At 40.6% G+C, this 23710-nt stretch overlaps 2 protein-coding genes across 2 annotated transcripts in view; both read left to right on the forward strand.

Annotated features, from left to right (window-relative positions):
• The window catches only part of CUBN (cubilin), a gene marked incomplete at its 5' end in the record, with an annotated part of 143441 nt that extends 127272 nt beyond the window's left edge, over nucleotides 1-16169 (forward strand). Inside the window, 8 exons of the mRNA XM_082298647.1 lie at nucleotides 9598-9803; nucleotides 10668-10830; nucleotides 11027-11235; nucleotides 11882-12029; nucleotides 12148-12329; nucleotides 13442-13607; nucleotides 15417-15652; nucleotides 16047-16169. Of these exons, the coding sequence (XP_082154773.1) occupies nucleotides 9598-9803; nucleotides 10668-10830; nucleotides 11027-11235; nucleotides 11882-12029; nucleotides 12148-12329; nucleotides 13442-13607; nucleotides 15417-15652; nucleotides 16047-16154 (1418 nt within the window). The 3' untranslated portion in view covers nucleotides 16155-16169. The remainder of the gene's footprint in view (nucleotides 1-9597; nucleotides 9804-10667; nucleotides 10831-11026; nucleotides 11236-11881; nucleotides 12030-12147; nucleotides 12330-13441; nucleotides 13608-15416; nucleotides 15653-16046) is intronic.
• A 6450-nt stretch (nucleotides 16170-22619) lies between these two features.
• The window catches only part of RSU1 (Ras suppressor protein 1), a 103714-nt gene continuing 102623 nt past the window's right edge, over nucleotides 22620-23710 (forward strand). The window contains exons 1-2 of the mRNA XM_082294789.1: nucleotides 22620-22662; nucleotides 22950-23061. Coding sequence (XP_082150915.1) covers nucleotides 22953-23061 — 109 coding nt within the window. The 5' untranslated portion in view covers nucleotides 22620-22662; nucleotides 22950-22952. The remainder of the gene's footprint in view (nucleotides 22663-22949; nucleotides 23062-23710) is intronic.

Raw genomic sequence — 23710 nt, forward strand, 5'->3', positions numbered from 1 at the left:
GGTCATAGTAGGAAGGCACTGGATGCCTTTTGTTTTGATGGACACAAGATTAAAGGACAAAGCTTGATTATTACCTTCAAATACAGTTTAAATTCAGTAGTCTAATTTAAAGATCAAGGTGTAAATGGAGATTATTTTCTTCTTATAACATCTGAATTGTTTAGGGATGGTAAGCAACAAACTATTATTACATGCAAATAATTGATTTCATGTCATCTCTACTATTTTCCTGTATAATTAAGTCCATGTCTTTTGTGATCTAGAAAGAAGTAATTGTCTGGTTTGCAAACCTGGCACTCAGACAGATCAGAATGAAAGGCCTTTGTGGCAGAACAAACATAGTCTTCTGCTGAGTCATTGAATCCCCTCCCTACCCCTAACCAGTGACTTTCTCATTTGATAGTCTGAGAAAGTGTTTACAGATAAGGAAAATAAGTGGTTCTACAGGCTTTGCCAGGAAAAATATTCCCACAGAACCTCATGGTTATTACTATTATTAACTCTTCCTTTGCTTCACTCAAAGTAATTGTTACAAGGACCTTTAAGATCTTGTGAATGGTCTTTAAGTCTTGTGAATGGTATTCCAGGTAACTTAATGTTGCTTCACAAGTTGTTGTCTTTAAACCCTGAAGTATCAGTTGTTATGGATCTCCTGCAGCCTGGGTTCATGTTTCCAGGGTGAGACCATCAGGAAATCCCCAAGGTCTTCCTCTTCCTGTTGGCATTTAGTCAATTTTTTAGCCACTGACTTTAGATTTATTGGTGCAACTTGCCAGATATTCTCCTTAAGCACTCAACAGAACTCAAGCCAAGCTCTTCAAGTCAGTACCATGCCTGATAATTTCCTAGAGTGAGAAGACTTTTGTGAATAAACTTTGACATCTCTTAGATGTTTTGGAGGGGCATTTCTGGAGGCTCCCAAGGAAAAATAGGTTGAGATGTTGCATGGGCTACTCAGGAGCAATGAGTTGCAAGTTATAAAAGATGCCCAGGCGGAGGTATGAGTTGTGTGATGAAGAGTCCGTGGCGGTGAGATGCTTAATGGTAGGTCTTCTCTCTTCATTGTGGGAAGCAAGCCACAAGGACTAAACCACACAGCCATTAGCAAGGATCTTGGCAGTCCCATGCTAGTATAGAATAGCCAAAAAGTAGAAAAGCATGTTACAAAAGGAAAATATGAGTCACATCCTATAAATGTTTCCAGTTTGGCTTGCCTAATAAATAGAGCCAGGAAAATATGTGACACATCTTTGTACTAGGAGGTCTCAGATTATGCTTCAAATAAAAGACAATAAAACCATGAAGATCTAAAAGCCTGTTATTCTGCATGGTGCTTTAGAGAAGCTCCCTCATGTCTGTTAAAAGATAAAACCCATGTGGTTTTGTGAAAGTACAAATGCAATCAGATGACAATTAATAATGACAAATCTGTTGAATAAGGAAGATGGTATCTGTAGAGAAACAAGAGGCCTCATTCTCTGTTGGATGACAAGGAGCACATTATTCTCTAGTTGCCCCAGGGAAACACAACTGGATAACGTAATTATTGCTCTCTGTTTCATGTTGTGAGTGACCCTGATATATGAATATTGGAAAGAAGCAAACAGAAACAGTACATTGTTTCTGTTTGTAGCAAACTAAACTGTATCCTTTCCCCACAAGCTCTTCCAATTTCTTTCCTGATGAGGCTTCTTTTAGGAATACTGCCAAAATCTAGGGTTATCCAGGCACACAAAGAGTTAAACCCTGAAATTTTTGTAGAAAACCTTCCCTGTTTTTATTAAAACAATTTGTTTCCATCACTGATCCTGCCTCCAACAGAATATTCAAAGTCCCCTTACTAGACAGAAAAAAGAGACTAAAAGAAAGTATGAAATAGTGTTAATTTGACCATTCAGCAATGTCTCACCTTTCTTGTCAAATATCTTTTCTTTCCCCATGCTACTCCATACACTGTGCAATAAAAAGTGCAAATTTCACAGGCAGCATTCTTTGTCATAACCTGCTGTTTGAGTGTGTTTGAGGCAGTAGAACATACAGCCTCATCATCACGGTGTGATGTGGTTCAGAGCGTTTATCTTTTCACTACTTCTGCTGCTAAGTTTGAGCACTTATCAGCCTCATTTTTTGAATACTTGGGTGTACTCTCAGGCAGAGCTGGTGAGCTGGGCTGACTGGAAGATCCCAGCCCACTCCAAGTGTTAGATCTGTGGAAAGACAGACTCCTCTTACCTTAGTTACCACTGACCTTTTTTCTGCCTTTGTTTTCAGTCCATAAAATGAGAATTATACCCCTTTTCCACAGCGAGCATGTGCTCCTCTAGACAATCAATAAAAGGATAAGAAGAGAGAAATCAATATCAGCTTAAGGCATTTGGTTACATGAGATGTCCCTGTAAAGGAAGGAAAGCTAAGATCTTTCTTCAAAGAATGAGATCTGCGTGTACTGAGCTTGTGACTTGGCCAAAGATCTCCTGATTATCTCTCGAGCTCTAAGGGAAGACCTGAGTTTTTCAGCTGACCCTGGCTGGAAGGGACAGAGCCTGCACATACCTCTGCCATCCCTGATGTAATAGCACAGATAGGAGTTTGGTGATAAATGGGGCTTCTACACATTTCCATTCACTAATGGCATGACCCTCTTACCTCAATTTGTGATCCTTCTGAGGCTTACGATACAAAAGCTAAGAAGACATAAAGATTTGGATTTATTTCTTGTTTTAAAGAGTCAGCAATGTCTGTTGGGAGATGTAGCTGTGACTTTGTTAACAGGAAATCATTTCTCCTTGAAAGCTCTCTGCTTGTGCACATAGCTCCATTGTCTCAGCAAAGAAAAATACTTCACATTCTAAACCATCAGAGAACGATCAAGGGGTCTTCTGCAATTCAGGTCTGCTCACTGAGGCTTTCTAAGGAATTCACATGAATTTACAAGCAGCAAAGTGTTGCACATGGTTAGATAAGTGGGTTGAGTCAGAAGGCGACTCTTCCTGAGCTTTATTCACACAATACAGGTAAAACTGCAACAGCTGGGACAGTGGAGAAGGTGGGATAGAGGAAGGGAGGAAGACTACCTGCCTTTTCTCAACTGCCCTAAATTCTGCTTGACTTCAAGCTGTGACCAGCTTTTTCCTCTCCCTTTTTTATACTATCTTTTGTTAGCATGCAGGAGAAATTCAAGTTTATATGCTGTAAAAGATGAGCACTGTGTACTGGATTAATACCACTGTGGTCCCTAGTTTGCATTATTTTGGGGCTTTTGAGCTCATGGGCCATGATTCCCCTGCAAAAGGCACTGCACAGGCAGAATAAAGCAACTATCTAAAGTCACAAAAAAAATTATGATTTAAACACTAAACAAAGAAAACCCAACAGATATAGACAGGCAAGAAGAATAGGGCAGCCACAATGAGAATACCAGTGTTGTTGGCTCTAGGGCAGAAGAAATGTCTCCTAAACCTTTGGCAACCATTAGGCTGTTGGAATGTTAATTCCTGAAACACCCCATCCTCTACATTGTCCTTAGTTTGCTCAGCTTTTCCCTCAAGGACCTCTCCATTCTTCTTACACAAATCATCGTTTCTATTAAATGAATAGTGATAATTTTACATAAGAAAAATAATCATAAGCAAGTATAGTTTAGAAGAAAAATAGCTGGAAAAATTAATCTTCCCTTATATACCAGAAAAATGCATTAATAGCTAATTTCCATAAATAATCTAGTTTGCATCTAATAGAAATAGATTATAATCTACATGCTTTTCTTCTTGATAAGATGATCTGTAATTTACCTGATAAATCACCCAGAGGTATCTGCCTTCTCTTATTCTGTTTGCTGTGTATTGAATTACTTATTTCCTGTGTGGAATTGAATACTAAATGCCTGTCACTAACAGGTTTACTCTCTCTCCTAATGAAATTACAGTTTACATTTTAAAAATTTGGTCCAGTGGAATTTTCACAGCATTTTATGCTATTTTATTGTATCAACAAAAAAAATTGCCTCATTTAGTTCTAGTTTGTGTTCTGTCCTGCAGACTGAAACTATGGCTTACTCTATGTTCGGTTTCTAAGTGTACATTTTCAGCATTGTTCAGCATGCACAGTTGCTGCAGATTTCTTTTGGGCTTGTTCAGACTTGCTGAAAAAGCCCCCCACAATTCCAAATGAGCAATATAAGGTGTAAAATATAGTTTTGGATATTCTGTTGCATAGGCCAGGGGTGGGTGTCCTTTTGTGTGTCATATCTAAATTCTCATACTACCAGAAGTAGTTCACTGCACTGGTTTATTTAATTAATGTTGGTACCTGCTGTAGGTGGCACCAGGCACCTGCATTGATAACAGCAGTTGTGGCCTGTAATGGGGAAAGGACTCAGCACAGCTGAATCCTGAAAATTTTTCTTCCTCCAACAAAAAAATCTTAGAAGCATGTGTCCTTGACTGTGGCATGTGAATGCTGTTGTGTTTTCTCATGTCTTTGGAAAAGCAACAGTGACTTGCAGAGATTTCACACTCCATTAGGACCGGTTTCCAGGGGTGTATTTCAGGGTGCCCAACCTGAACTTGGAACCTGGTGCTGCAGAGGGTCTAGTTGAGAAGTAAATTGTCTAAATGTAACAAGTCTTCTGGCAGAAATTTCTTTGGGCTTTCAGTTCACACAATTTTTGCCAAATATATTACCCATTAGTATTAGACATTTCATTATACTGTCATGGATAACTTATGATTAGCTTTAGGTATTAAAATAAGTGAATAAATTGTGGCTAATAATATCTTTTCTTGATCTTATTATAGTCTATGGAAATAAGAACATCTGTGACAGGATCAGATTATATGATCATAAGTCACAACTCCCAGACTGTTTCTAAATGTATTTTGGGGCTCAAATATAAAAATATCCCTCAGCTTGAAATCTCACTAAATTTAGAAAGCATCTGTGGTGTTGGAATACATCTCTTTGGTGTCTTTGAAAAGAATACAACTGTTGAGCTAAGGGATTGTCTACGAATGCCTCTCAGAAATGTCAGTTAATTAATCACAGGGTGACAGAATGGGTGATGTTGGAAAGGACCACAGTGGGTCATCTGCTCCAAACTCCCTGCTCAGGCAGGGTCATCCTAGACAACATTGCGTAGGATTGCATCCAAACAGTGCTTGATAACTCCAGTGAAGGATTTCTTCTTCCAAAGCAAAATAAGTAGAAAGGACTTGCATGCTCAAATTGGACAGATAAGAAGAAAGGCAGACATTCAAATGAGAAATTTCTGTCTGATCTGAAAAATTGAGGTGAAAACTTATTTTCTGACACAGTAATTACATATCTTTGTAGTGACTAAGTGGTTAAAAGTTGATGGGATATTCAGATTAATGGAACTTCAAAAAACTGTGGGTGAACTCTGCTGGCATGAATTGTCTTAGCTTGACTGAAGTCAATGACTTCTTCAGCTGAAAATCTGTCCTCTGGTTCATACAAAAAAGACGTGAGGAGACCTTTCTCATTCACATCACAAGAGGGATCTGCAAAGGCTTAAGCAGCTGTGGTGCCAAATATGAACACTACTTCAGTATTACTAAATATTGGAATTAGGCAAAACTGCACATCAGCCTTTGGTCTCCCAGACAAGGATCAAGGAGATGGATAGGACATAGATCACAGTTTTGCAGGCTTGGGACAGAGCATGTCTGGACCGTTATTCTTGGTATCAGTCCAAAAAACCTTAAGGATACAAATTCCCTCTGACTGCATTTGTGAAATCCAGCTAAAGCAGGATACTGGGGCTTTACAGTCCTAAATGTCACTGCCTGCCATTGCCAGGCCATCAAACCAGTCAAAAAACATTTCTTCATAACAGCTAGTCTAAGGACTCTAAAGGGCCTTGTGCTTTCAGAGGTCTCCTGAAATGTTGCAGGCTCTGTGGATAGGGCCTGCAGCCACACAAAATCACAATGTTGGTGCAGTGATTGCCAAACACAGGAACAGATCAGCTTCAGAAGGTTTACCAACCTTCAGTATCAGCCACAAGACAAAGCAGAATACAATTCCCCACTCCACCCTGTCCTTCTGAGCCTTACTGCTTGAAGCCATGATCCAGATAAGGTATGAGGTAATTATTAGCCACAGTAAGTCCAGCCACTCCCATGCACTGGAAATAAGACCCATCAAGAAAGAAGAATTAGTCTTAACTGCACTAATTTTTGCTTATACCCATCTTTAGTTCAGATCAGAGAGAAGTCTAGAGGGATGCTTCTAAGTGAAACCAAAAGAGAGTCAGAAGTCTTGGAGGGAATTTTCATTACTATCGAGCAGAACGAGACCATTTCTTTAACTTTGCAGCCTTCTAGTAGCTGTATAGGGTGCTCATTTGTAAAAGAAGGGAAAGACAGCAAAACTGCTTTGTTGTCTTTTGAAATGTCAGTGGTTTAGTTGATTCTGATAGATTCAGTAGGTTACCCTTTCATTGCACCCATACCTGTATAAATGAACCGTGGCTGTACTTCAAAGGCAGGAAGCTTCAAAGATTTATCTTCATCTTTATTCCATATCTAGAGGGGATAACTCTTAACAGAGAAACATTTTCTTGGTCTCTGCTGTAATGATTTTTATTTGCCATAGGGAACCTTCAATTCCTTCTTTTCTGAATGGTCCTTGAGCCTTTCAGTTTCATTAATGCTTCCCACCAAAAGCAATTACAGATGACAGTGTGTGCCCTAGTTCTGACAATTTGTGTTCTCTGGCAAGCTGTTTATGAGAACAAAATTGCCATCTGATTTATGATGACCTTATGATTTTTATTTCAAATAAGAAAGCAAAGACTAAAACAAGACAGTCAGCCATGTAGTTGGTCCATCTGCTGACATACAAATTGTTCTATGAGGTACATTTCTCACTATCCTAATCAAGTTTAGCTTTTAATATAAAAGAGTCTGTTCTACAAATTAACAGACTTCTCAGCCCCAGATTTTGCCTAGATTTTAGCTACATTTGTTTCTGGCTGTGTTAGGCAGTGATGAATATCTTTCCATTATAAATCATATGGAGGCTGGATGGCTACTCTTTGGCCTTCTGCTCAGAAGTGGTGCTGATTTTTTAAAGCAATGCGTTTTGTCTTGGCTAAAATGCAGTGAGATAGCGTTTCTCTTAGTTCCCTCCTGTTAAGCAGTTGGTTCTTCATTTACTTGTGGGTGTTACCTTCATCTACACAGTTTCACTATTGTGTAACTTCTAGTGCCTGCAATCAGATGTTACATTAATCAGTACTGAAAAGCACCAAGAGAGATGGATTTTTCAACTAGGACTGCTCTTTATGTGGCTTGATGCAGGACTACTTGATATCCGGTCAGCTTCCAATCTAGCTGTTACTTATAATGTACTGTCCTGTAAGCATCTGACTCTACCCCAGCTGGGCAGGCCAGGCATTGTGAAACATCATGTTTATTAACTATAAATCACACTTTTAGTTATTTATGTCCCCTTAGATGATATTGCTGGCTATACTATATTAGTTGGAATTACTCTTCTGATAAGGAGGATTTGGCCTGCTTCTCACTCTGTCAGGTCCTTTTCATATGCTGTACACACAGAGCCTACCCACATATGAATTTTTTGTCATTAGAGCTGTGTTCATAGCTGCACAGTTAGCAGTGAATTTCACCACTGCAAAGTCCAGACATATAATATTAAAAAAAAAAAGGATGATCCTGCAGCACTGAGAGCCTTCTTGTCACATGGCTCTGTGGCAATTCCCTGACTCGTGTTGCCATGGTCTGACTGGCATGTCTGCAATTCTACCTTTGAAAAAGAGGAAGGGGAGCTTTGTTAGAGTCTGACCCATATATCAGTCCAGACTCAATATTGCAGGGCTGGATGGTCAGACTATGATCTATGGCGTTTATATGTTTAATGTTATCTTTAGCAGACATTGTCCAAAAATGCTGGCAGGAAACAGCCCCAATAAGATTGTTTCAGGGGAATGAAATAAATCACACAGAAGGGTGAAACTGCACTCTTAGGGCCCAGGCACCCTCCTGTCTGACATTTTCCTCCTTCCTAGACTATTTGTGAGAATGTGATTTATTGCTCCATTTCCCCTGCTGTTCTTGCCTTCTGCAGTGACACTGGTATGAATGCTAACACTTTTCCAAATTTCTGACTTCATTAAATGCCCACAAAACTGGGCTATTAATTCCTGACTTTTTCACTTTGTAATAGGTTTCTTCTGTTCATTTTTAGCTATAGCAAAAGCTGAAATCTAATGTTACTAGGATTTTGGGTTTAAGCAAACTGCTTTACAGGGTGGGGTTTTCTGGCTTTGGTTGGTAGAGCAGGATGACTTTCAGCCTTAGTCAATCTGCTTTAACCACAACAGTCTTGCAAGCCCCGGGTTACTGATGCAATCCTGATCTTGGATGCTGATTTCTCACCAGAAAGATCTTTTGTAACACTGTAGCTCAAGTAAGGTACAGTTTTATATGTCTGGAAATGTATCAGCATGTCAAGGTTAAGTCACTGAATGTGCCAGACAGGCATATTTTACACATGCAGATGAAATTCTGAACCCCTGCTTGTGTTGCTTAGCCACAGCTGTAGCTTCGTTTGTTATTGAATGCTCATAAATGGATTTGCTGCAGAAGAAAAAGGCTGCTTGCAGTTACTCCTCTGCTCTGTGCAATTTACAAAAACTCTTTCCTCAGACCCCAAAGCAAGAGTATAAACAAGATTTTATTTAAATTCCTGAGTTAAGTAAGTGGCCAGGAGACTTCATAGAGACTGGGGAAGGAAATAAATGAATTGATGAGCACATTTACTAACCCAGTCCAACCTCTGGAAATCAAACTATTTAAAAAAAAAAAAAAAAAAAAAAAAAAAAAAGCTTGTCAGATAATCTGTGTTTTTTGCTTGCTTGTAATTCAATGTGACAAATAATTGCTTTTCCCCAAAGGTAATTTCTTTCAATGTGACTGACTTTATAGGGTTCAAATTTTCACAGTAAATAAGTCAAGGACTTAGCCCTGTCTGTGGGAACCAAATTAAAAGCAGCCTGCATTTCAGAGGGGCTGTAAGTTCCCACCAAGCAAAACGCTTCCAGAAGTAAGTCCCTTTTAGCTAGATTCGTGAATACAGTGTCAGGCTGCCAAATTCAATCCCCCTAGGATGCGGTTTTATTGCCAAAACAAGCAACTTGATTTTATATCACATTTTCAAAGCCAACAGCTCAGTGCCCCCTACTGACTAAATATTCTCAGCGGCCAGCAAGAATCCCGTTCAAAGGTCTTCAGACCAATGCTTTTCTGTTTCATTGCTGCCCTCTGTCTTCTTACAGTTCCTCTTAAAAATTTCTATCGCTACATTTTCAAAGTAAATACTGTTTTTATATTCAACAGAAGTCAAGAGACTTTCTTAAATCACTCTATGAAATCTAATTGTGATTCATGTCTCTCTTTGTGTTGAAAGTCTTTTAATCGCTCAGATAGTCCTTGCAAGACAGGACAATAAAATACTGTAGCACAGATAAAAAGCTGCTGGCTTAATATTAAAGAGTTGAAGATTAAATAAATGTCAGGAATTGCTGTTAAAAAGCTTCTGCTTCTTCAACAGGACCTCAGAATGGCTGTGGTGGTTACTTGTCAACTTCAGCTTCTACCTTTGGCCCTCCAGTTTCCAATGTGACCAGAAGATATGAGAAAAATCTGGACTGTGTATGGATCATAACTGCACCTGTAAACAAACTGATCAACCTCACCTTCACTTCATTTGAGCTTGAAGCACAGTCTGCTCAGATTTGCCGATATGATTATGTCAAAGTAAGAGAGCTGCATATTTTAACAAGAAAGTATCAGTGAGATACAATCCATTATGTTCTCCATGAGGCTAATTTAACTAACAGAAAATTATCTTAAGAAGAAATTAAATTGCTTAACATAATTAAATATTTTCATTGGGTTAGATTACAACTCCAGATGTCATCCTGTCTTTTTGGAAACCAGTAAGAGTTTTAACATTACACACACTTCTGGTCTCAGACTGCTCATTTAATGAGTATTTATTTCACAGAATAGAAACAAAACAAAACCCAAACACATGTAAAGCAAAACTTCAGAGTAAACTTGCAGATTCATTATCATACACAATTGCTTGAAAGGACTTAAATTAATAAAATTTTTCATATTTTTTTTCATCAAAAGTCTTGGTGCTTAGTGCTCACCTGTAGAAGCTATTTTCTTGGAGATGAGCATACAAAACATCAAATAGCAGAATCCTGCTAAATAAACTCCATCAAGGAATGTTATAGATCCTGTTGAACATTTGAGATACTCAATTAATTCATTCTACATTTTGATGAATAAAATCAATCTTCTCACTGAAAAGCACTTTGAGTTTACATATAATAAAGAAATGAGAATGCCAAATTAAAATGTAATCATTTTTTGATAGATTTGCTGTGACAGCACCAGAATGTTCCATAATGAGATTTACCCTGTCCAACAGAATTAGTTAATATGGCAGTGAATAATTATGGTAATCAAGAACATCCTATTAAAGCACAAGAGCACATACTGGGCTTTCAAGTAAACGAAATTGTAATGTAAGGAGGGGTCAGAGAATTTTATTTTCCTTTATTTGTTTGTTGTGCCTAAACTATTAGTTATATATTTTGCTTCTTTCAGCTTTACGATGGAGATAATGAAAATGCCAATTTAGTTGGAACATTCTGTGGATCTACAGTGCCAGCTCCTTTTCTTTCTACCCATAATTCCTTGACGGTGAAATTTCACACAGACAATTCTGTGGAAAGGGCGGGTTTCAATGCCACCTACACCACAGTGGATCGTAAGTATACATATATATATGTATGCATATAAATTGGTGACACCATTAGCATGTATTTTGCTTTTTGTTTTCCTTCCAGAGACTCAAAGGTAAATACAAAAGTATACCATCCAAAACTCAACTCCATTTGCGTTTTTCTCAAAAAATAGTTTCCCCAGTTTTCACTCTACGATGCATTTGCTACTGTTTTACACAGGCCTGTGTGGAGGAATCTATAATGCAACTTCTACATCCCTGACTGCAACATCTCCTAATTTTCCAAATGAATATCCACCGTTTACCCTCTGCACTTGGGTCATTGATGCCCCTCCACAACAGCAAGTCAGGGTGGTGGTAGAGGCCTTCCACCTCCATTCCAGCCAGGACTGCTCTCAGAACTACCTAGAACTCCAGGATTCACCAACAGTAAGAAATTTACAGGGGATACTATTCCCCATTCCCATTCAGCTCCCTTTACTGTTTGGAAAGAGAAAAGAAATCTACTGTTTGGTAATATATTCATTGATGATTCTTTGTGAGGGGCACATCCAAAGCATTACTCACCGTGCCCCAGTTAAGGTGGGATAACTGTACACAGACCTCACAGAGGCACTCTCTGCACACATGGAGTTAGAAATGGGCAAGTGTTACACAGTTTTTCACAGTTGCACCAAGTAACAGTGCTGCCAAACTTAACACCCAGAAAATACTGTCCCACAGCAAGTTTTGTGCTTCCTCTCATCCAAGAACCATAATAAAAATGAATATTCATGCCAGGAAGAGTGTTTTTAAAAACACCACAAAAAAACCCCAACTATTTATATCCCTCATATTACACTATTTTAAACCTTCTTTCATCATTTCTCATTTTGGCATGAGAATACCTGTTATATTATATTTGTTTCTAATACTAATTCCACACGAAATGTTGAGATATTATTAAGTGATTTCCATGAGAACTTTAAAATGCAATTTTATAACTGGTATATAAAGTGTTGAGAGATTTATTTACCTTAAGTAAATATAAAACTGAATTATATCATTAAGTAACTTGTGATGTATTAAATTCCAGCAGAGTCAAGGGTCAGCCCATAGATTCTGTGGCACAGAAACGTTTCCAGTCCCTGAATTTTATTCTTACGATCGCACTGCCATTGTGACTTTCAAGTCAGATGAATATATGATTAACAATGGAGTCCGATTTTCCTATCAAGCTACAGGTAAGCCTGAAAAAATGCCCCAAAAAAATCTATCTACTGTTCTCTTTGTTTATTTCATACATTGAAAAGCAATACAGAGATCTGAAATCCTTATATGTTTCTGGTTTTCTGTCTCAAGGTTGCAGCAGAGAGTACAATCAGACATTTGGTTACCTGAAGAGCCCTGGCTGGCCTGGTCCTCACCCCAATAATATGGATTGTTCTATCATTCTTCGAGCTCCCCCAAATCACACAATATCTCTCTTTTTCCATTATTTCAGTTTGGAAGACAGCATCCAGTGTTCACGTGATTTCCTAGAGGTATCTTGCAAGTATACATATTTTGTGAGCCTGTGTAAAAATCTACTGAATTCAAAGGATATTAATAAGTTTGGATCAAGTCTGAGTTCAACTGACTGAATTAGGAACTAATTTATTGCTACAATTTTATGGTGAAAAATACTCAGATGCTATAGTAAGAGGTTAAACAATACACCCTAGTAAGTACAAACCCAGTGAATAAATAGTTTCATTATCAGCTAACTCATCTTTACCTAGCTCTTGTTGAGGTTACCCAGTTAACAAAGTCATCTGGAATAGCTTGTGTTTGATATTAACATCCATGCATGAACAGAAAGCCATAAATCTGAGTGGGTTTGTTGCAGCAGTAGATTCCACCTGGTTGATATTTTTCTCTAGAAAGATTTTTTCCTAAAAAAGCAATGAAAAAAACCCCCAAAAACAAACCTGAAACCAACAAGCTCTAGTGACAACTGTAAGATACTTGCAAAAGTACTTCGTGTCAGTGAAAAGGGTATCTTCCTCCTACACAATCCTCACTCTTGCAGGTTTCCCTGTTCACTGGTCAGATAACAAAAGCCAGACGTCTGTGGCAAAATCATTATTTAGCTCTCCTTTCATATCCTCTTTACTGTCTCAAGAAATGGATCTAAGTACCAGCATTATTGGAGAACAGAAAAAAAAATCAGATTAAATCTGAGCTATGTAATATGATCTGTGTCTTAATGTGACTGGGGAAAAGAGTAGTCTGCAGGGTAAAGAATCAATCTTTTCCTCTGGAATATTAACATTTCTTATGAAAAGCAAAACATGGGCTTGAATTGCATAAGGACATCTTAGCTACTAGTTAATTTTTTTCAGTCAGGAGAAACACCACATTATAACACTTAGCTGCCTGTTTCTGATGATACTTGTTCTGTGCAATTACTTACAAAACTCAGACCAGTTAATGGTCTCTTTTTCCTTCTACACAAGAATATGTGGTAGGAAAAAAACCAGTATTAAAATGACAGCTATAGAATGCATGCAAGTCACTACTTAGTTTGTGCTGTGTTTGTAACTGTGAAGAATGGTGCTGGTGTATAACTGGCATAGGAAGTTAATGTTGACAGTATTTTTTGTGTCTCCTGAAGGTCAGAAATGGGAGTGATGTGCAATCACCCCTACTTGGCAGGTTCTGTGGAAACACTGTGCCCAGTCCCATCTTCCCCCAAAACCATGTTGTCTACCTTCGTTTCAAGAGCGATTTTTCAGGGGCTCATGATGGATATGAAATTACTTGGACTTCATCTTCAAGTGGTAAGGCTGTAGCTACAAAATAATGCTACATAGAAGGAAAATGCAGCAATGTGGAATTCAACTCTTTTTGGACCCTGCCTCATCACTACTTTAGACCTTCCCTAGCTCCCACAGTCCACCCTACTCAGTCACTGGAGAGATGTAGTTGCTTCTCAAGACCAGTGGGGCAAGATTCATTTCATGAGATGGAAGCAATTCCCTCTCCCTAATATAGACTTTAGAAACCTCAGATGATACAATCCACTTAAGATGAAGACCTCCTTCTTTCACTGAGGGGCTGGAAAATATCAGGAACATCTACCTTGGGATCTACAGAGTGGTGGTGGTGGTGGTGACTCACCTTGCTCCGATAGTCCAGTTGTGATATGCCCTAGAAGCTAGGCACAGCTAAGCCTGAAGAGGACATGAAGTTGCCCCAAGAAAATAAACTACCTATAATGCTGTGTAGTGACTATGTCATGGACACATTCATGAATGGCTTATGAAATGGCAGTGAACAGCTGGGTAATAGTTTCTTCATGACATGGAGTTACTGGAGGTAGAAAAGCTCGTGGCCAGATAAGAAGCACTGCAGAATAACCATACAGTACTTAGTGACCCAGTGATGGAAAGGCAGATAAAGCTCAGTGTAGGAAAGTGTCAACAAAGAATGTGGTCAAAAAAAAGACAATCCTAACTTTACTTGCAAAAATATGGGCACTGAGTTGACTTTAAGTACTCAACAAGAAGATCTTTGGGGTAAAACAGTTTCATGAAAACAAAGTTGACTAAGCGTCAAATAGACTGGCATAGTGATAGAAATTATTGGGAAAGGAACAGAGAAGAAATAGACAGCCACTGTATAAATCCATAGTACACACACAAATTGAATCATGTGCACAGTTCTGGTCTCTTCCCCTTATAAAAAATCAGGATTAACAAAGGGCTCAAGATTAAAAAGGCTTCTGTATGAGGTATGCTGAGACTTTTTAATCTGGTTAAGAAACTACTGAAGTCTATAAAATTGAGTGATATTGGATCATAAATAGTGATCACCTGTTCACTGACTTTTCCCGTAGAAGAACTAGCAGCCATCATATAAAGCCAGGAGCTCATAGGTTCAAAACAAACTAAGCAAACCAGTTCTTGATACAATATGCAGTTAAATTGTGGCACTCCTTCCCACAGCATGCTACAAATTTACATGGATTCAAGGGCTACACACACAAGTTCAATGGAAGACATCTGATAAACATTATTAAGTAGAAAGATGCCATCTCCAGGAGCAGTAAGCTGAAAATTCTTGGAGACTGAGGTTAATCTGGGGCATGACCTGCACATTATTGCTCTATAAACTTGCATTTTTCCCAGGTCATCTGCTTCTGCCCACTGTTGAAGATTGAATTTTGATATAAATGGACTTTGATTTACTTAATATGACTAATTTCTCTGAGCTGTTCTCTATATTTTTCTATCTGATGAGGATTCACTACTTTTCATGCCTAAAAACAGTCACAGCGAATTCATCTCCAGTTGAGTAGCTGGGAACTGAACTGATTAAGGCACAGACTTAAAATTTCAGTTCCTATTTCAAAGAATTTGTGGGGGGGGGGGGAGTGGTTTTTAATATTCAGTGATGGTCTAATGTACATTGCATATTCTAGAGCCTCAGTTTTATCTCTTACTTACTAGTGTTCTTAGCCACATTAGTTGTCACAGCTCAGTCTCTCTGTTTTTCAGTGCTACTACTAATACTGTACTAATGCACTACATCATGTATTACCCTGTGAAACTAAGCCTTCTAGGCCAACTAACAGTGTCTGCTTCCAGGATGCGGTGGAACATTATATGGCACCACTGGCTCATTTGCCAGTCCCCGGTACCCAGCAACTTACCACAACAACACTGACTGCGAGTGGGCCATTACTGCGCCCCAGGGACGAATTGTCACAGTGAACTTTGATTTCATCAGCATCGATGACCCAGGGGATTGCAGCAGCAACTATCTGATCCTCTACAACGGGCCAGATGCCAGCCATCCCCCTGCCGGGCCCTACTGTGGCACGGTATGTATTGCCTTCCCTCTGTGATCCCAGAAGTGGTTAAAAGGAATTTTTACTGTTTCGTGTACAAGACCATTTCCCTAATTCTGGCAGGAATTCCACATAGATGAGTGGAAGCGAGGCATAAGGCAAGTGTGGCACCTTAGAAGCCTTCCAACTCAGACCGTACAGTGACATCTAGTGGGAGGCATCAAACAAGTTTGCTCCGTACTTCGTTGTATTTGTGATTTAAATATTTGCAATAGCCTGAGGGAGAAACACAGAAGCAGTAACTAGAACAGACCTGAGATCACTGTCAATCTATGGTCCAATTTGTGCCTCAGTTTTAACTCTCTGTCTCTTTCAAAGGATCTTGATGTTCTATAAAGCTTTTCATTTTTCTTGTCTTTCATTTTAGGATACAAACATTGCTCCATTTACTGCTACATCTCATCAAGTCTATATAAAATTTCATGCTGAATATGTGACTTTACCATCAGGATTCCAGTTAAGCTGGACGAGCTAAAACACTGTTTATGAGAAATATATTACCATTCCATGCTATACTGAAGAGACTCTAGATCATAAAGGAGGTTTGAAGTCCAGTGATGATAATTGCAGCTGAAAGAAGGTCTTTTAAAAGTTACTGTAAATGTAGCTATTATGAATTTGGAATTCTGTCAAAAAACCCCTTGGTCTCCCATTTTACTGAAAATAAACTATTACCTACCCAACTGGGAAAAAGAGCTTTTGCAACATATTATTTATATTCTTCTACATAATTTCAAAGTTTCACAATTAATGCTATAAAAAGTGAATTACCCAGGATAAAACTTACACATTAAGTTAATAAGAGGACAGAAGACATGAAGCCATCTTTAATTAGTTCTCTAGAGTTATGTGGTTTTGTCCCAAGCATCTCTGAAAATATCGGCTTAAGTTTTATTCAAATTAGATCAAATCAGAATTTGCTAAAAAATGGTCCCTGTCCTACAACCACTTAAACAGATAACTGTGCTGAAGAACTTTCAGTAATACTGTGCATTGGGTATAAGAACCCAGCTGAATCAGTACTTGAGCATTCACTGAAGTTTAACATAGCAAGGACATGATATGGTTCTAAATCTTAACCACATTAAGAAGTAACGTCAGAATCAGAGCCCTATGTTCAATATATTCAGATACCTGTAGTTATACTTGTTGAATTACATTTTCAAGCTTCAAAGTCTATTTTATGACTGAATATAAAATACTTTTGAGACTTTTAGTAACTATGTCACTCTTCTAGTCAAATTGTAGGCATTTATGAAACAGATATAACTTTGGAATAGGGCAGACATCAAAATATCAATTGACCTTTGACTACAATTAGTTTTTCCCTTCCCCAGGCTAACATACATCATACATAAAAGATGTTGTTGACAGGGTATACAGAGAACACTGATTCCCACCATGAAACATTTTTTGTCACAATCCAGAACAAATGACCAATTCATTTCCTGAATGTCAGCTGTAATGGACAGACAAGAGAAATTTGGACAGCAGCAAAGGAACATGGCCTTATGAGAATTCTTCCTTCACAACTATTACAAGGAGTCACTCACAGTGAAAACAATTCCTTAATTTGATCATTCCAGTAATAATTGTGAAATTATATTAAAGTGTAAGTGGCAGTTTTAACAAAATCTAGGAACACTTTGAAGATTTCCCAGTGAATGCCGAAAAAGCCATCATTCCACAAACATACAAAACTTTATTACAGCTGAGCAAGCAGATACTCTGATTAAGATAAAATGTAGAAAAAACAAAGCCGACAAAAAGGACAAACTATAAAATACAACTCAAAATCCTCTGGTGGTAAGTTAGAAAAAGAGAAACCTGTGAAGTCCCACTGGCCAACAGAATGAGATGTAAGCCAGCATTTTATAATGGTCCAAGGATTAAGAAAAACTGAGTCTATGTACAGGTCCACTCAAACTGATGTGGTATTTGCAGTCAAAGGATGATGCAATCTTTGTCCATATAGTTTATTGAAACTCCCTACAGGTGACAGCAAGCAATAAAGAAACATCTGAACTGTCTGGACATAAAGCCACAAAATAAATTCTACGGACAGCAATGTGTAAGGAACTCCAGGTACAATCAAGCATGGATTGAGTGGTTTGCCTGCAGAGATAAGGAGGACTGTATTTGTCCCCTGTGGAACGCGGCATCACAGGCTTTATGAACGTCCATTGTGACTCTGACCTTCCTATGAGTCACCATGGATTTGGTGCAGTTGGTGCACCAAATCTGCAGTTGGCAGAGAATCCCCTCAAGATCTGGATGCTGTCACTTGCTGCTGGGTGGCTGGAAGTGGAAGCATCAGATTTTGGGCATGAATCAGCTTGGCAAGAATGTTGTCATTTTCTGCATTTCACCAGCCCGGAGCACAGCTCAGCTGGAAGCCACATGTGAAAGGGAAGGATATGTCCCCCCAAACAGCTCCCTGCCACTGCAGGCAGTGTTCTGTGGTACGTTCATTGCTCCTGCTAAAAGTGGATCAGCCCCGTCAGAAATGCGTTCTCAGGTTAAACCTCAGCCTTTTTGCAGGTGTGACGGAGCATAAAATGGCAAACAGAAACCTGCATGTGGTTTTAATGAATGAAGTTCATTAGTGGCTCTTCAAGGCTGGTGTCAGCGCCACCTCACACAGTTTAAGGACACCAAGCTGCCCGAGGACACGGCAGTCCCTGAGCTCACCGCACTGAGGTTGGTCTCCTGCTGACTTAGGGACTGGTATGGAGATGTGCTCTGGGCACCTTCACATGCCTGAGGCCATTCTGGTAACACAACCTCTGCCCTTAGGATCTCATGGGGAACTCTGTTAAATTGGTGAGTTTGCTGAAATCTATACTTCAAAAAGACTGATTTCATGAAGAGAAAAAGCATGTTTCACCTCAAAGCAATTAAATGCTTCTGGACATTTTTTTATACAGTAAATACTTGCTGTTGGCAAGATCTTCTGTCGTATCATCAAATTTAAAAAATCATTGGAATCCTGCAGAAGAAAAGACTAAAGAGCACTATGAATGGGAGGAAGAGAAATTTTTAAGGTTTTTTTTTAAATCCAGCAATAACTAACTAATGCTTGGCGCATTTTTAAATGTTGGAAGTACTCAGTACCTATGCGTAATTTTATTGACAAATGAGTAAAATGCATGAGGTTATTTAGAGAAAAAAAGAGGTCCAGTAGAGAATTTGTGCTCATGAAGACTGCTGAATGAAGCTACTGGTACAAGGTTCAATTGATCTAGCCAAACTGACTCCCACCAAAAATAGTCAAAGTCTAAAATTAGAGTAAATTATCAAACCCATTCTTTAAAAAAAAAAAGGAACAAAGGAATAAAGAAACAAAGTAACCTACTGCTGTCCTCTAATTTATATGAGGAGCAACAACAAAAATACCAACTGCAGAAGTATTAAAGTGGAGGTCCTTAAAGAAGAGAGCTTCTATTAAGCCATGTTTCTGTCTTGGAAGGTAAGAAGTAATTTAAAACGCTTTAAAAGGAACCCACAGCACACAGAAACAAGCAGAACAAATGATCTGGAAAGAATTATTCCATGGAACTTCTATGTGCTTTTTGCAGTGTACAATTCCAAAGAAAAAAAAATCTGTGTTTAATAAGAAATATAGCTTCATCTCACAACACTGCTTTTACGTCTGTGTACACTGCTATTTTATAATGTCATTGTTGTGAATGCTGCATGTCTGTATTGCAATAACTGCATGGCTACAACCTCCCTCTGTCAATTGCAAAGCACGGATAATGAATGTGCAGGTTTTCACTTTCTAGAGCCTGCATGGTTTTATGTTACATGTAAATCTTCTTCTGCTTGTTACTATAGATGTTTATTCTTATATAAAAGTAATTTTATGAGGCAGTCATATATAAATGGTAAGCCCTCCAAAGACCAGGATTTGAAGAATAAGCACTAAAATGTCTGTAACAACGTTTTTAATTGCCTTTCCCATGTAGCAAGACTGTTCTTTGTAAATGAGAAATACCACAATGAGATATTCTTAGGGCTATAGTTACTTGAAGTAAAGGAGACAGAAGATACACAGCTAAATGCCAGAAATCATGGTGCTGGTCAATTTAAAACATTAGCTAATTTTAGTTAAATTTACAAAGCAATTTTGACTGAAAAACAGTTTTCAATTGGTTCATTAAGCAAAGGAGGAGGTGTCTCAGTTTCCCATAATAACACAGGATACGTGTCCTAGGCACCAGAATTAACAAATTTGGTGTAATTATTTTTTGTCAACTGCCAAACTAAAACTGGAGGATTATTTTTCAGTCCTAATTAAAATGAAATGCAACAAAAATTCATGGGATTGACTATATTGTTCCTAATACAAAACAACTGCAACAATACAGGTTTATTAACAAATAAATGTATAAAACGTTTATTAAATGATAATAAAAACAGAGGCCAACTTCTAGGAGTTTGCTTATATAAGGAAATGATTGGAAAAATAAATATTGCCAGTTATCACACTTAGTGAGTGTAATGTTGTACATTTGTAGTAGCAGTGCCCAGCACTACACAACTGGTTTTTCAGGGGCGTGTTGCTGTTGTATGGTTTTGATGACATGCTATCCCTGCATTAATGTTGCCCATTATCACAGCTTTTCTTGGAGGGGGAAAGCAGGGATAGAAATAGAATAATAATGTAAAACAAAATTTCCTTGGTGAGTAGAAGTACCTAGGACAGCGAAAGCAATGGAGCCATCAGAGCTGCTCCTCCCCTTGCTGATCTCCAGCGCAGTGAGAGGAGCCAGCAGGAGGCAGGTCCAGCCGTCACTGCCCAGGCGGAGCAGGCTGGAGCACCACTGCAGGGGCAACTTCTCCCTCCTCTGACCAGCACAGGGAAAACTGCATCTCTGCCACACAATCATGGCCATCCATCGACCTATAGTCACCTACTTTAGCCTGCAGTCCTAAGGACAGAAGGCATATGCCAGTCTCTGCAAAGAACTCAGGCATCTGCTCTGCAAACATTTAAGCCAAGTGACGGATTTAGAACAGATCTGACAGATAGCAAAGATATTTTATAGTTGTTTCATAATCAAAAAATCAGTAGCTATAAGATACAGCAAGATCTAAATAGAAAAAGCTTCTACTGTGAGCTCAAGCACTGTACATGTGGGGAGGGCTCTACTGGCTGGTCCCTAGGCACAGGCTGACCAGTCTCCAGCTGGGGGTATAGAGGGAGCTAGGGATATCTGGGGCCAAAGGGGTTTTGGAATGACTGCATGTACTGGGAAGAGATAGGGGGATAAGAGGAGGGAGACTGGGTGACTGCAGTGACACAGGCCCTCTGCAAGAAATGACTCTCCATGACTGCTGAAGGGACAATCTGAAAAATCAGTTTTCATGATCAAGAACCTTTGGACAGTGTGGCTTGTGTAGCTTCCTTCCCACATATTCTCGGACAATTGGTACTCAGTGTCCAGGAAGCACTGTGAAACTCTAAAAGGAAGGCTTGACAGCAACTCCCCTTTGCCAAATTCAGTGCAGACCTGACTGGGGTTGAATTCATGCTCAGACAAAAGGTTTGCTCAAGCAGGACCCAGAGAAGGTCACATAAAAGGTGTGAATAATAGATGAATTCTTTACACAACAACAGGATAATGAAATTACCTAGATGGCTGAAAAACCCCACAATCCTGATGAAAGGGAGTAATGAAAATATGTTTATTAAGTGGGGAGTAACTAAATACTTCTATGGTACAGGTAGAATGTGAATATCTAGGCCACATGCAATGTATTGATCACTGTGTAAATGGGGCAGAGAGAAGAGAGGTGAGCTTCGCATTAGCCATGAAGACTGTTTTTTGGGTGTCTTGTTAGAGTCACGTGTGCTGTTAATTGGAATAAGGAAGCAGGACCACATTTACAGACAATTAGTCTGCAGGGGCCTTTGCTACCAAATGACACCTGCGACCATTTGCCATGAAAAAAGAGCAGCAGACATGTTAGTACTTAGGTCTTTGGGACAACTGACTGGTGGCAGTCAGGGCATTTTCTTAGACAGGAAAGGGATCCAGATTCATGTTTCTGCAGACAAAAAAAGAACTGTACATCACTGTCCTGTGTATCTGAGTGACAGTAGGTTCTGCTGAGAAATCCAGCTACAAGGAAGTTCTTCCAGTTGTATCTTGTAAGAAAGACCTGAAAGCAGACAGTAACTTCAGGAAGGTCTCAAGGTAGGAAACTCCAGTTAGGAATAAACATGCTACAATTCTGCAGTCTGATATTAAATCCTTACATTCCAAAAAAAAGGAAAAGTTGAAGGCACGCTTCCAGAAAGTTTTTCATTTGCTGGCTTAGGCAAATGTTCATCATCTTGGTTTCTGTGGATACCATTTTTAGGCTACTAAGTAACACCATGGGGTGCATATGCAAAATTCAAAGCTGTGGTTCTAAATGGGTAGCTGGCTTTAGGTAATTTTATAGATTTAGTCATTAATTGCTCTGAACTTCCGCATCTGTTGAATGACAGTAAGTAGGAGCTTCTTAACTTCTATGGAAGAGGTTACATGCTTAACTAGATTCTGGGCAGTAAGGCTGTAACTCCAACGCCAAGGTCTGTCGAGGCCAGTTACAAGTGCTCAGAACACGGACCCAGCCTTGTGACCGGTATTGCTACTAGAGCCGACTAGAAAATCCATGAAGGCACCTGAAGAAAAGGAAACCGCTGGTTAAATGCACCGGGGTTTTTTTCTGTGGATTATTTTGGCGATCATGTGTTTTGTCTCCGACAGCCTTTCCAAACCCGGAGCGCTCCGACCCCTCCGGACCGTGCCAGCTCCGCGAGGCGCTGCTCGCCCCCCGCCGGTCAGTGCGGGCGGGGCTGCGCTGCGCCTGCGCGCGGGGGCGAGCGGGGCGAGCGGGGCGGGGCGGGGCGGGGTTCCGCCGGGACCCGCCCGCTGTCCCGCCGTGGGATCCGCCCGCCGTCCCGCCGCTTCCCACCGGAGCGCCGTGCGGTGAGTGCCCTCGGGGCAGGGCCAGGCCGGGCCTGTCCTCCGCCCGGGCCGGGAGAGCCGCCGGCATCCCGGGCAGTGCTCCGCCGGCCTGGGGCGGGCGCGGCGGACAGGGCGGGACGGGACGGGACGGGACGGGACGGGGCGGGGCCCCTCGGCGGCGCCGGACAGGGGGATTCGCTGCCCTCGGACCCCTCGGAGACGGGGCTGTCCCGGCGCTGTTCCGCTTGGAGCCCCCGGCGGGTTTCCCCCGCCGCCCGGCTCACGGTGTCCATTTCTGCCCCGCCTAGACCATGTCCAAGTCCCTGAAGAAGATCGTGGAGGAGAGCAGGGAGAAGAACCAGCCCGAGGTGGACATGTGCGACCGCGGCATCTCCAGCATGCTGGACGTGCCCGGCCTCTGTAGGTACCGGCGGCGGCGGGCGGGCACAGCGCGGAAACTTCCTTATTTGTCCCGGGCGAGCAGGGCCGGCCCTGGGCGCGGGGTGTCCGGGCCGCCCCGCCCCGCTCCGGCCGCTGCCCCGGCCCTGCTGCAATGGTGCGGCCGCCCGGGACTCTTCGGTGCGGGGGTGGCCTTTGGGCATGGGGGGCTTAGTGAGAGATCCATGGGCTGAGCGAAACGCCCCGCATCAGGCTGCCGGCAGCACCGCAAGGAGCCGTGCGTGTGTCCAGGGGAGCCCCGCAGCGGGGCGCAGCGTTCCCTGTCGTACTGCTGGCATTCTAGCACTTGACTGATGGGGAGACTTTCCCTCTTCTCCGTCGTGCTACTGAAACAAAAATCGCCAGCCACATAGCATCCCCACTGGTTTTTGAAAGGGATAGGGTGACATCAGCCTGCAATTACGCGTGGCTGGTCTCTGAAGGAGAGGACAGTAATACACAGATACAGCAACATCATGCTTTGGGTATTACACGGTTGCACATGCTTCCTGAACCATGGCAGGGTGCTGCTGTTGGTGCGGTACATTTGCTGTAGTTAATTTACAGTAAATACAGCATACCAATAACAACATGCTGTTACAGTTCTGGAGAACACATAAATGAAGAGCAA

This window comes from Coloeus monedula (assembly GCF_965178545.1).
Source record: "Coloeus monedula genome assembly, chromosome: 1".
In the NCBI taxonomy this organism is placed as follows: Eukaryota; Metazoa; Chordata; class Aves; order Passeriformes; family Corvidae; genus Coloeus; species Coloeus monedula.